Source organism: Bos grunniens, chromosome 16 (assembly GCF_055505025.1).
Source record: "Bos grunniens cultivar Pamir isolate PY7600 chromosome 16, Bosgru_T2T1.0, whole genome shotgun sequence".
Lineage (NCBI taxonomy): Eukaryota > Metazoa > Chordata > Mammalia > Artiodactyla > Bovidae > Bos > Bos grunniens.
Genome location: NC_141180.1, coordinates 639,550 through 651,769, shown reverse-complemented (window position 1 = coordinate 651,769; position 12,220 = coordinate 639,550). Strand labels below are relative to the sequence as shown.

Below are 12,220 nucleotides of genomic sequence, written 5' to 3'. Positions count from 1 at the left end.
TCTCCATCCGGAGTTTAGCTGGGGGTGCTACAGCTAAATAGGACACTCTACTAAACAGGGTTCACCTGAGCTTCCGGTCTTTCGTGTTTCTTGTCTCCATTTTTCCAAATACCCTTTTCAGGGGGGAAAGTGGGGAGACAGCGACGGTTGGTTCTGGAAACAAGACAGCCACAGGCAGCTGCAAAAGTTCACTGGTGTAGAGACAAGAGACAGGGTCCACCCCCCGCGCGTCTCTGTGTCTCCTGGGCCCCCACTTCTTTACCCAGAGAGACAGTGGCCCCCTCCCCAGACAGCTGCTATGAGGAATGAGTTCACCAATGGGAAAGCACTGGGAACACGAGATCTGGGGAATCACTACTTCTAAGACCTCTGCCACATGGGGCCCTCCTCCCGGGTGGGGAAGGCAGGGGCAGTGGGGGGAGTCCCAGTCTGCCACAGAGAGGATGCCCCTGGGAGGAGGCGCCACAGGCCTTCGGGAGGGTCAGGCTGTCCCCACTCGCCTCAGCTCAAGACTGTGCGTCTCTGCCCGCAGGGGAGGCATGATCCAGACGGCAGAGCAGTACCAGTTCCTGCACCACACCCTGGCCTTGTTCGCCGCCCAGCTGCCAGAGGAGCCCAGCCCCTGACCTGGAGCCCTCCCTGCCCGGGGCTGCTTCCCTGGGCCTGGGGAAAGGGGGCCTTGTGACCTGGGGAATCCCCAGGGGCCTGTCTGGGGTCCCGGAAGCTGGCCAGTGAGGATGAGGCCAGACACTGGCTCTTGAGCACTGGCCACTGCCCCCTGCCCCCAGTGGACACAGGGGCGACCCCCATGTGAGAGCCTCGGTCTCCTCCTCGGACATGGACCTGGTGTTGCTGCCACCAGGGCAGAGCAACCTGAGGGTTCCCAGAAGCTGCTCCAGCTGCACCCCCTTCCTGCGGCTGGCAAGAAAGTGACCCCAAGATCATACCCACCCCGGGTATGTTCTCGGTCCAGCCCGAGAACAGGCCGATGGCCGGAGTTGGGAAAAGCCTGGTGCTGCCTTGGCTATGTCCTCAGCATCCTGCCAGGGACTCTACCTCCTCACCCCACATCAAAGGCCAGACACCCCCAAGAGAGCAAAACCCAGACCAGCCCCGTGCCCACACTGGGGTCTGGTGAACAGGCTACAGAAACGACCAGACGAAACAGTTAAAGCCTCTAGAAGAAGGAAAGTGTGGGAACACCTCCCGGGTCCAGACTGCTGCCCCTGCCTCTGTGCCCACCAGCCACCCACCCCAGCCACTCCCGTGGGAGACCCTGCGTCCTCAGCCTGCCTGCCAGCCTCAGAAGGGACACGAGTGCCCAGGAAGAACACAAGAACTGAGCGAGGAGCTGAGAGCACTGCCTGACTCCAGATAAGAGCCCGCCACGCCCTTCTCCCTGCAGAGCACGCCTGGACCGCACGCCTGTTTCCACCAGCATCCTGGATTAAAGCACCTATGTGGGCCAGGGGCTCAGGCTGAACAGGGTCCGCCACAGTTTACCCTGGAGAGCGAACTGCCCTCCACGTCTCTTGTCAGCACGAGTCCCAGGGCCCCCCAGGTCTAGTCTCAGGGCTGACCACCACCTGGGAGTGAACTCACGCCTCCTGAAGCTTTCCTGCCTTCAAGAGGCACTCCCGCGGCCCATGGAGCTCAGACCCCCCAGGAGGAAAGCGACCACGTGGCGGCGGGTCCCCCTTCCTGGGTGCTGCTGCCCCAACCCTGTCCAGACACGAGGACAGGCCGTGGAGAATAACAGGTGGGGAAATAAAGGCTTCTTCTTGTCCTCAGGCCTCCAGGGCCCCTTCACAGCAGTTAGGGTAAGAATCCACAGAGCAGGGACAGGCGGCCGCTCTTTACCCCGGAACGTGCACTTTCACAGCCCTTCCAGGGACACGGGGAACAGCGACCCTGGTGTGGGCTTGTGGGGGGGGGGTGGGGGCGGGGGAGACAGAGGTGTTTCTTGGGAGCTAGAGAGGAACTTACCAAGAGCAGGGACTAGAAAGGCCATGTAACTGCTCGGGACGTTCCGTAGGCCGAGACCCTGCGATCCCACCATTCTGGCAACTGATTATGGGGTCATCTTGGGTGGGTTTGGCAGGTATGGTTGCTATTTGAAAGTTTATGCACCTTTGATTAAAAGCACAGACGCACATGAACACACATGGAGGTCAAACACTCAGATGCAGCCAAGGCGGGTGGCAGCTGGGGGCCCCGGGGACAGCAGCACCCCAGCAGGCCGCCACCCCCACAGGTGGCTCTCCTGAGCCCAACTATGGCTTTCACCCAGCACAGGCCAATGTTTCCATTTGCCACAAACGTGCCTCACGGGAAACCGCCTGGCAGGATCTTCTCTGTCTAGCATGCAGTGGTCCTAGTAAAAGCCTCTCTGGGCTAGAGGCTTATAAGCACGGGGTTCTGGTACGTCGTGGTTGACAAAGCGCTCACGGGCGGCTGTTCCTCTCCGCGGGTACCCTCTGAGAGATCGGGGCTCGGTACCCGGAGATGCTCAGAGGCCAGGACCTAGGGAACAAAAGATCTCAAAGACCTCCCCCCCGCCCCCCCCCCCCCCCCCCCCGCGTCCCGGGAGGCCGCGGACCACCCTCGTCCACCCTGGAAATGCTCCCGCTGGACGGCGCCCTCGCCCACCTCTGACCCACTGCCTGGAAGACTAGACGGGTGCCCGTCTGGACGCGGCAGCTCGCGAAGGGGAAAAGCAACCGGAGCTCCTTTCCCCAGGCCCCCCTCGCGCCCGCGGGCCCGGCGAGCCCCGCCCAAAGCTCCGCGGCTCGGCCCGCCGGCCTGGCGCGGAGGAGCGCGCTCGCTCGGGGGCGAGCAGGGCCGCCGGCCGCGCGGGCGGAGCCGGAGGACGGCGGCGAGGAGGACGGCGGCCGGGCGGGGGGAGGACGCGCCGAGGCCACACCCATCGGCGCGCCGATCCCGGCAGCGAGTCGTCGGCCGCCGCGCGCTCCTGCCGAGCCTCCGCCCGCACCGAGCCCGGAGCCGGGCCGCACCGGGGAGGGCCGCTCCGGCCGCAGCGCGAGGGCACCAGGGGCGGCGGGGGGCCGGCACCAGGCGCGGCCGGCGCAGCGACCATGATCGCTTTGTTCAACAAGCTGCTGGACTGGTTCAAGGCCCTGTTCTGGAAGGAGGAGATGGAGCTCACGCTGGTCGGGCTGCAGTACTCCGGCAAGACCACCTTCGTCAACGTGATCGCGGTACGGCCGCCGGCCCCGAGCCCCCGTCGCGCCGGGCTGAGAGGGTCCCCGCCCGGCGTGGAGGCCCGGGGCCTACCATGGCTCCGGGGCCCCGGCGGCGCACGCCCGGGCCGGGATGGCACCGAGGGCGCGGGGGGGCGGGGGACAGGGGACGCGGCCCAGGACGGGACTGGCGGCTCCTAGGGTGTCACGAGGCCCGAGGGACCGCCGCCCGCGGAGACGGCCCGCCTTCCGCACCTCAGCCGGGCGCATGACGGGGCGAAAGTGCAGGGCCTGCTGCGGGGAGGGTCGCGGGATGCGATGCCCTGCGGCTTGGGCAAGGGGGCCCGGCGGCCCAAGCCCCACCCCGGGGGGTTAACCCCGCCTGGCCGGAAGGGGAAACCCCAGCGCTATTGATGGTGGGGGGGAGTGGAATCCGCCCGGGCCCAGGGCTCCAGCCTCCTCTACGGGAACCTCTGCCCAGCTGGAGGTCCGGGGGGGATGGACGGCACCCCGAGGAGCTCGGAGGCCCCGCCTGGCCCGGAAGTTGCAGAGGAGGTGGGGACCCAGAGGATGGGGTGGAGCTGGGGGGGCAGGTCCACTCTGGGGACAGAGGGGAGAGTGGCTCCGGGACCCGGGTGGGGGAGTGTGAGCCTTTCAGAGTCAGGGCGGTGGTGGGGAAGGAGTTAAAATGTGTCTCAGAAAAGGGGAAGACAAGCTGAACTGCAGTGGAGGCCGCGGCCTGGCGGGCGTTTGTGCGCTTGTGAGCCGGCTGCGCTGCGTCCCGTGGGGCTGAGGGAGGCTTGGGCAGGGCTCGGCTTGTCCCCTGCCTGGGTTTTCTGAGAACCGTGGACCGGGCGTTCATGAGATGGGTCAGCGGAGAAGTATGACCGCCGGCCTGGGTACCTCCCCTGCCGGTTCTGCGCAGCCCCGAAGAGAAGGGTGGAGGGAGGCTGGGGTTAGATTCCCCACGAGGGCGTTTGGGCACTGGCTCGCCTTCCTAAACGTGTTTGTGATGTCCTCTGCCCAGGGACTCCTGGCCGCCCACCCAGCAGGACGAGCTCGTGGGGCCCAGGCTGGGTTTGTTGGCAGGATGGTGTCTGGGCTCCTGTCTGTCCAGGTCTGGCCCTCCGAGGGAGACCCCTGGCTAGAACTGGCGTTGACTTGGGCTCGGGCTCCAGGAGCAGGGGCCAGGTGCCTGGCTGAGAGATGACCGTGGTGGGGCCGGGAGGGGCCGGTTCCCGCGGCTCTTGTGGCTCAGCCTGGGCGTCACCTCTGGTCCCGGGGACGCACTCCTCCTGGAGCGGCTACAAAGCTGTGTTCCTGGTGGGGATCCTCAGGCACCCAGGTGGTGCTTCTGTGTCCTGGTCGTGTCCAGAGAGCAGGAGGCTCTGGCAGGTCAGAACGGAATCCCAGAGTCACAGATTCCACCACCAGGGTCAGGAGTGTCTGAGGTGCACAGGGAGGCTGCCGCCCGCCCCTGGCCACACCTTCATCTTCACGACATGAAGTGTGCCACCTCAGCTCGCACAGCCCCAAAGTGCAACCTCGATTTCCCTAGAAAGAGGCTTCCCAGGAACACCCATCCTTGTGGGCCGCAGTGGGATCGCCCACGTCTGGGCTAGTCCAGAATTCTCAGGTCCTCTGGGGCTGTACCCGGGTATGATCTCAGTGGAGTATCTTTCAGAAAGAAACAAAGAGTCCGGACTCTGGGCTTTGCCCTTGTGCCCACCACTGACCTTCTGAATCCCACTGGCGGCCTCTTCATTTGGCTTTTCTTTGTCTCAGCTTTTCCCCGTTTGTTTTTTCTGCTCACTCCATGAGTCTGACTGTAGATAGAAATTGAGTTTATGTGTCAGCCGCTCAGCCGGCTAATGTGAGCTGGGCAGCGTCATTGAGAGACTTGCGGTGCTCCTGAGAACCCGAACCTCAGCTTCCCAAGCTCTGAAAAGGCTGTGCTGCCTGCAAGTAGGAGGTGTTTTGCCCAGGGGAAACTAGAGGACAAATATTTTCAAGTACTTTAAAGTGTGAGTGACTGCCCAATGGAAGGGCTGATCTTGGGGTGCCCAGGGGCAAACTTGGGAAGATGGATTTTTGACTCAAAGGACTTTGGAGTGCTGTAGCTAACCCAGGAAGGATGAGCTAGAGGGGATTCAAGTCTGAGGGGGCGCTCCACTAGACAACTTTAGGGTTCCTGCTGACCTTGAAGGAGGAGCTTGTGAGATCTGAGGCCTTAGCCGGGAAATGAAGTTGCGACTGGTTCCAGCTTAGCTCTGATTCACTGCTGACCTGAAACCCCGGGGCAGGGAGCCTACCTCCCTGAGGGTCCTCCTGGCACCCTCCTCTGCCAGGCTGGGCTTTTTATTTCTACGAGAGCCTGTGGGTGTTCTGGTCGCCAGGGAGCAATGATGGTTCCTCACGTATGGAAACCATTTCCAAGCTCTTTGTGAGCCCTCTTGGCCGCTTTCTAGGAAACCAAACCCCTCTGCCCCATTTCACAGAAGGAAACGTCAAGGCCCAGAGAGGTCAAAGGTCTTGTCCAAGCTCCTCCATTAAGAGTGGTAAATGAGAAGTGGGCTTCCCTTCCTCAGTCTCCGTGTTCCTAGCCGCTCCGGGTAGGGGTGCGCCCCCCCCACCCTGCTGGGGTTTGCAGAGGTTAACCACACGTGCTTCTCCCTCCTCAGCCAAGAGCGAAGCTGCCTCCTCAAGGCGCTCCCTTTTCCTCGAGTTTTCTCAGTTTTAGAGGCTCTTGGACCCTTTTGATATCTGACAGAAACCAGAGACCCTTTCGCCAGTGTGCGTGGGCACGCTGTGCTCTCTCAGGGTCTCTGAAGCCCCTCGATTGCCTCATCCCTAGCACGTGTCTTGGGCGGCCCCTGCTCGTGTCCGAGGGCCTTGATGACTCCTGAAGATGAACGGGAATCTGTCTGTCTCACTCAGCTGGGGCCCCGGGGACTTGGTTCCCGTTCGCAGGCTCTGAGCAAGAAGCCACCATGTCCCCACTGTGGCCAGTGACCAGGGTCCCTGGCCGCTCGGTGTGGCCAGAGGCAAGGCTGTCCCCTCAGGTTCAAGGTTAAGGACACCACATCGCCTTCAGCCTGTGTCCAAGGGGGAGCAGAGGCGTCCTACCCCTGAACGTGGAGACGGCCTTGGGCGGAGTTCGGTCCGGCCTTGTAGTCTGGCTTAGAGGCATGTGGCTAGTTTAGAACAATCTAGAGATCATGAAGTCAGTTTAGAGGGGAGAAGTGAGAATTGTCAGAATCTGAAACTGGGTCATGGGAAATGGAGTTGGTCCCCAAGGAGCTCTCGGTCTGGCAAGGCCCCCCAGAGGACCACCCATCCTACCATGGGTACCGCACAAAGAAGCCCAGAAATGGCCGCTGTGCATGTGGGGTGTGGCCGATGCACCACCCGGATTTGACACGAGCGCTCGCTACCTTGTGCAAGTGTGAATCTTGACTGTTTACCCCACCTGCTCCACCAGAGGATAAATGGGGAGGGGTGGGGGCGGGGGAGTGGACCTCAGGACGAACTATCTCCGTGCAGGCTGAGCCACTTCCTGAGCCCTCTTTGTCACAGGAGAGCCGGACTGCAAGGTGGACGCTGGGCTTGGTCAGGGCCCTGTTTTGCCTGAAGGCGGGGGTGGGGGGGTGGGGATGTGGGACCTGCTGGGGACCCCCTGGTTGCCTGGAGGGGCTGCTGGGGTGGGGTGGAGGCAGGAGAGGCTCCCCACTGCCTGGCCGTGGCCGCAGGGGACCACCCATTGGCACCTGCCATTTTGGCCCCTTTCCCAATTCTGACTCTCCCTTCCAGTCAGGACAGTTCAACGAGGACATGATCCCCACTGTGGGCTTCAACATGCGCAAGATCACCAAGGGGAACGTGACCATCAAGGTGCGCGCGGGCCTGGGGAGCAGCCAGGGGACTCTCTTAGTGAACAGAAAATAACCCGGGCGGCCTAAGGCCGAGGATCCCAGGACAGACGGGAGCTGGTGGGGCGTGGGGGCCGGGGAACCGGAGGCCGAGGAGCCCCGGGAGGGCGGGGGGGAGCCCTCCGCTGACGCTGCACCCTCTCTCCAGCTCTGGGACATCGGGGGACAGCCCCGCTTCCGCAGCATGTGGGAGCGCTACTGCCGTGGAGTGAGCGCCATCGTGTGAGTGCGCGGGACGGGTCCTGGCCGGCGGCGTGAGCCCCTGTTGCCGCTTTGACTTCGCCTTTGCTCGGACCGACCCTCTGGACGCCCACAGTCCAGCCTGAGAGCCGGATCAGCGCCGCCTCGTGCGGAAGCCTCCGCGTGTACCTCCCCCGACTCAGACTCACCTGTGTCCTGAATTTTATGTGATTTAGTGGTTCATTCTCTCTCTTTTTTTTTTTTCTTTTTTCCTTTATTTTCTTTTTCATTTTTGGCGCAGCACACATCTTGCAGGATTTCCGTTCCTAACCCCGGCCCTTGGCAGTGGAGCCCTAACCACTAGAGCGCCAGGGAATTCCCTCCCTTGCTTTTAAAAAATAGCAACAACCACAACATATATATGTGCCCAAACAAAAGGTCGTTTAGCTTTCATTGTTGTTGATTTTTAAATTTTATACAATTTTAAAGGTAATACTCCATTTACAGTTACGCCAAAATATTGGCTCTGTCCCCTATGTTGTAAAGTACATCGTGTGGCCTATCTTACACCCTGTAACCTGATGTTTTATTATTGTTATTATTATTTTTTAAGTTTTTTGGCCACGTGGTATGCGGGATCTTAGTTCCTGGACCAGGGATGGAACCGGTACCCCCTGCAGTGGAAGCTCCCAGTCCTAACCACCGGGACCACCAGGGAACTCCCCAATCTGATTTCTTTAAAAGCATGTCGAGCATAAAGTCTGTTGGAGCCTCCTTTGCAGTTTTCTCCCCCCTTGTCTAGTCCTCCCGTGAGAACCTCCAAGGTTCACTCTTGGAAGGACTCGGGTCTCATCTCACAGGACCCCGTGTTGCCGAGCGAGCAGCAGCCTCTCTGGGGTCTGTCGGGGGCAGGACGCGGGCAGGGCCCCCCCTCCCCCCCCCGCGGTCCCTGCAGGTTGTCCCATCGGAGCCCCTTCCTGAGCCCTCCCAGGTGGCAGCTCCCACCCCCACCCCGGCCTGTGGGGTCAACTGCATCCCCACCTGCCGTCCCCCAGGTACATGGTGGATGCCGCTGACCAAGAGAAGATTGAGGCCTCCAAGAATGAGCTCCACAACCTACTGGACAAGCCCCAGCTGCAGGGCATCCCGGTCAGCCCCGCGTGGAGTGGGCGGGCGGGCCCGGCTTTGCGCGGGTGGGGCGGTGTGGGGGCCCCTGGGCCCAACCCCTCCAGGGCGGCCGGGCCGCGGCAACCCTGGTCTGAGCCCTGTCCTCTCTTCGCGGCAGGTGCTCGTCCTGGGGAACAAGCGAGACCTCCCCGGAGCGCTGGATGAGAAGGAGCTGATCGAGAAAATGTGAGTGGGCCCCGCCCCTGCCCCGGCACGGAGCAAGGGGCTCGCGCGCTCCCGGGGCTCGCGCGCTCCCGGCACCCGCCGCGCGGTGGCGCCCGCGGGCCCGCCCCTCGCGCGCCTCCTCGCCCCTCCCCCCGCCTCCCCAGTCCCAAGTCCCCTGCGTGCCCCAAGCCCCCAGTCCCCGCGGCGGCAGCTTCAGGAGACTGTGTGGTCCCCGCAGGAACCTGTCTGCCATCCAGGACCGAGAGATCTGCTGCTATTCCATCTCCTGCAAAGAGAAGGACAACATCGGTGGGTGTGGGGGGTCCGCGGGGCGGGGCGGGAGGGGAGGCCCCGGGCTACTCGGGTGGGACCGGAGGCAAGAAGCCCCCGCCCTGCGTCCACTGGTGTGCGGTCTTGGGCGAGCCCCCCGGGGCTCCGTCTCTGTCTCCTGCGCGGCTCGGAGCAGGTCTGACATCGGGAACCGGGCTTGTGCCGCCCGTGGGGTGACCCCAGCTGCAGCCCCCTCGCCCCCGGTGTGCGCTCTCCCCAGGAGAAGCAGCCCCGAAGCCCTGTAACCTGCTCCCTTGTCCCCCAGACATCACTCTACAGTGGCTTATCCAGCACTCAAAGTCGCGGAGGAGCTGAGACCGCGGCCGCGCCTCGGACCTGGGGCCGCCTCCCAACCTGAAGCCGAGCTCCCCCTCCCCCTGCGGCCCCCCAAGCCCACCCTCCCTACTCCGTGCGGGGAGGGTCCTCGGGGGCCCCAGAGTCCCGTTCTGCTGAGGTTTGAACTCCTGATTTGACTGTAAAATAAATGGCTCCCGCCCGCCCCCTAACCTCCCCCTCCCCGCTCCGTTTTCCGTCCCGCCCCTCTCCGCTCCCCTTTCCCACACTCTGTTATTGTCCTGTGTGTACAGTATATATATGTATATATATTTTAATTTTTTAATTTAAGCAAAGACTAAAATCAACCATTTGATGCTGCAGGGCCCAGCCAGGATCAGGGAGGGGGCGGTGGAGAAAGCAGGAGGGAGCCGCGGGGTCGGCTGGGGCCGGTCCGCCCGGAAGGGCACCAGCCTGGCAGGGCCGGCCGTCCCGAGCCTCGTCTGTCCCCGCAGTGTTTGGGTGTCACAGGCAGACGGGAGCCTTCAGGGACTCCCCTCTCGGCCCCAGCCGGGCGGAGGGCAGGGGCCGCCTCCCAGGTGCCCCTGCCGCCCGCTCTCCAGCTCCTGCCCCTCCTCAGGCCCCTTCCTCCACGGGCCACCTCACTTTCTGTTCTCATTTTGCAGAGTTGCACAAGGAGAGAACTCAGCATGGGGGGTTGGTTCTTTGGATTTTTGTTTTCTGTTGGTTTATTTAATTTAATGATTTGTAAAGTGATGTTCCTCTTCCTTTTTTACACTTTTCTGCTCACATTTAACCTCTGTTTGGAAGATGATTCTTGTAACTGTACATTTTTTTGCCTCCTAACAAGAATAAACGACAATTTTGTGTTGGGGGGTTGCACGATGTGGGTTCTTTGCCCCCGGTGGCCCAGCAGGCTCAGGACTCCAGTTCTCCACCCGGGTGCACCCAGCCAGCGGGAGGCACGCGCTGGCCCGGACACACAATGGCTCTTTACAGAGCGGCCCCCGCGTGCGGCCCGGCTCCTGCCTGCCGCCGCCTCCTCTGGTCCCCGGCTCTGAGCTGCCAGCGGCCCCGAGAACGCCGGTGTCACCACCTGCCCGGCCGCGCCTCCGCGCGGAATGCCGCGCGCAGTGCGTTCAGGGCTCCGCCTGCAGCCCGAGCGGGCGGAGCCAGTGAAGGGCCCTGGGGCGGGCAGCGCGGGGCGTGCGGAGCCCGCAGCCGACCCGCTCCGCCGCTGGTGTCGGGGCTGCTGGTTTCCCAGGAGAGGCTGCGCCCTCCCTCCTTCCACCAAGACCCCACCACCACCCTACCTCCAAAGCACCTCAGAGCCTCGCGCCCGGCTTCTCGAAAATCCTTCCCAAATCCGGGGCCATCTTGACCCAGTTTTACCGTAAGCCCCGCCCCACTGGGCTCCCCTCCGCCCAGAAATGGGACGGCCCTACATGCAGGCTTCATCCATCCTCTGCTGGGAGAAAGCAGCTTCCAGGGTCCTGGGAGGGGGGCCTCCCCTGGTGGCTCTGAGCTCCGTACGTCCTCCGTGCTTTCCCCTGGAGGCTCCTTCCGGTCATCAGAACGGCAGGGAGGAGTGGCCTGCCTGGAGAGGGGCTCCCCACTGCCGCGGAGTTTGATGGAATTTGGCAAATGGAGCCAGATGACTTTGCGGTGCCTTCCCAGGTGGCTCAGTGGTAAAGAATCCGCCCGCAATGCAGGAGACTAGATCTTCCTGGGTCGGGAAGATCCCCTGGAGGAGGAAATGGCCACCCATTCTTGCCTGGAAAATTCCACGGACAGAGGAACCTGGCGGGCTGCAATCCAAGCGGGTGCGAGTCAGACACAACTGAGCGTGCACGCGCGCTGACCAGCTCCTCAGGAATAGGCAAGGGGATCCGGGGCTAGGATGGGCCTCCTGGCTCCTCGGTGACTGGCGATGCCGTGGCCTGGGGCGCTGGGGCAGGACCAGCACCCACGGTCTGGAGAACAGGGTGCGGGGGTCCAGTGACCTGCCTTTCTGGCCTCCTGTGTCCTCCGAGAAGGGCAGGACTTGAGCTGAGACAGGCTGAGCTGCTCACCAGCCAGGAGGCACCCTCCTGCCCAGCGCACACAGCAGGCGCCTATAGGACAGACTGCAGATTCTTGCACCGCGGTGGGGGTGGGGCCCTCTGCCGCCCTGCAGAACTGCACCCCCAGGGGAGGACAGGAGGGGAGGTGCTGAACACTGGGCCTCCTGCCTGGAGCTCTAGGAGTCCTGTCTCAGGCCTCCAGTGGCTCCAGACCTCTGTGGGGGTTTGTCCCGCTTCACTGGGGTCCAGGAACTGCGTCCAGTCTGCCCAAGGGAGGCAATTCTGACTGCAAGTGTGGGGGAGGGGGGGGGAGCTCAGTGGGTTGGCCCCTCCCAGCTGGCTGGTATCCCCTAAAGACCCAGCTCAAGTCCACTGCTCGCCACTGCCAACCAGCACCCCCACCCCAGGCCCAGGACCCCTAAGCAACAAATGCAGCTTTGTTCCCCCGGCTGGCCAGGCCCAAGGGACCGTGGCTCCTTCCCAAGGTCCGCTGGCCTGCTGGCTGACTTAATCCTGCAAGCCACTCACGTTGGCTGCCCGGGGCAGCGGGGCGAGCTGGGCCTCCGGGCCGCCGTCTCCTCGAGCAGCTCTGAGCTGGGAGAGGCAAGGGTGCCCCTTGGCAGAGCCCCCAGACAGGATGTGGTGGAGCCCCCCCCCGCCCTGCTCGTCCCCATTTCACCGCCCCCCCATATCCCATAGGAAGCTGCTGGTGCGTCTGGGACTGGGGGGGCAGAGAGGAAGTGGCGGAGGGCACCCGGCCTGCCCTTGGCCCACCCCCAGCCTGCTCCTCCTCCATCCTAAGCTACTGCAGACGAGGCTGGGGGCTTCAGTCACTGTGGCGGCCGCCTGCCTCTCGCAGTACAGAGAGTGTGCGTGCGCCCAGCAGCGCCAT

General features: G+C 63.2%; 3 protein-coding genes across 9 annotated transcripts in view; 2 read left to right on the top strand and 1 right to left on the bottom strand.

Moving 5' to 3' along the window:
• The window catches only part of PTPN7 (protein tyrosine phosphatase non-receptor type 7), a 10,778-nt gene extending 8,992 nt beyond the window's left edge, over positions 1–1,786 (top strand). For all 7 annotated transcript variants that reach the window (XR_015142916.1, XM_086343050.1, XM_086343055.1 and 4 more), the window contains one exon: positions 533–1,786. Coding sequence is in view for 6 of the 7 variants with exons in the window: in XM_086343050.1 (XP_086199176.1) it covers positions 533–626 (94 nt within the window). In the remaining variant the exon portion in view is untranslated. The remainder of the gene's footprint in view (positions 1–532) is intronic.
• Positions 1–12,220, bottom strand: part of LOC147355985 (uncharacterized) — a 13,189-nt gene extending 969 nt beyond the window's left edge. Inside the window, exons 1-7 of the mRNA XM_086345855.1 lie at positions 12,163–12,220; positions 11,857–12,049; positions 3,710–3,800; positions 2,650–3,290; positions 2,325–2,523; positions 1,987–2,130; positions 66–178 (exon numbers count right to left, since the gene is read on the bottom strand). Of these exons, the coding sequence (XP_086201981.1) occupies positions 2,445–2,523; positions 2,650–3,290; positions 3,710–3,800; positions 11,857–12,049; positions 12,163–12,220 (1,062 nt within the window). The 3' untranslated portion in view covers positions 66–178; positions 1,987–2,130; positions 2,325–2,444. The remainder of the gene's footprint in view (positions 1–65; positions 179–1,986; positions 2,131–2,324; positions 2,524–2,649; positions 3,291–3,709; positions 3,801–11,856; positions 12,050–12,162) is intronic.
• Positions 3,085–10,137, top strand: ARL8A (ARF like GTPase 8A). The gene is made up of 7 exons (XM_086343065.1): positions 3,085–3,218; positions 7,011–7,091; positions 7,278–7,351; positions 8,365–8,458; positions 8,595–8,662; positions 8,880–8,950; positions 9,237–10,137. The coding sequence occupies exons 1-7, from the start codon at positions 3,096–3,098 to the stop codon at positions 9,284–9,286; spliced, it is 561 nt and encodes a 186-aa protein (XP_086199191.1). The 5' UTR covers positions 3,085–3,095; the 3' UTR covers positions 9,287–10,137.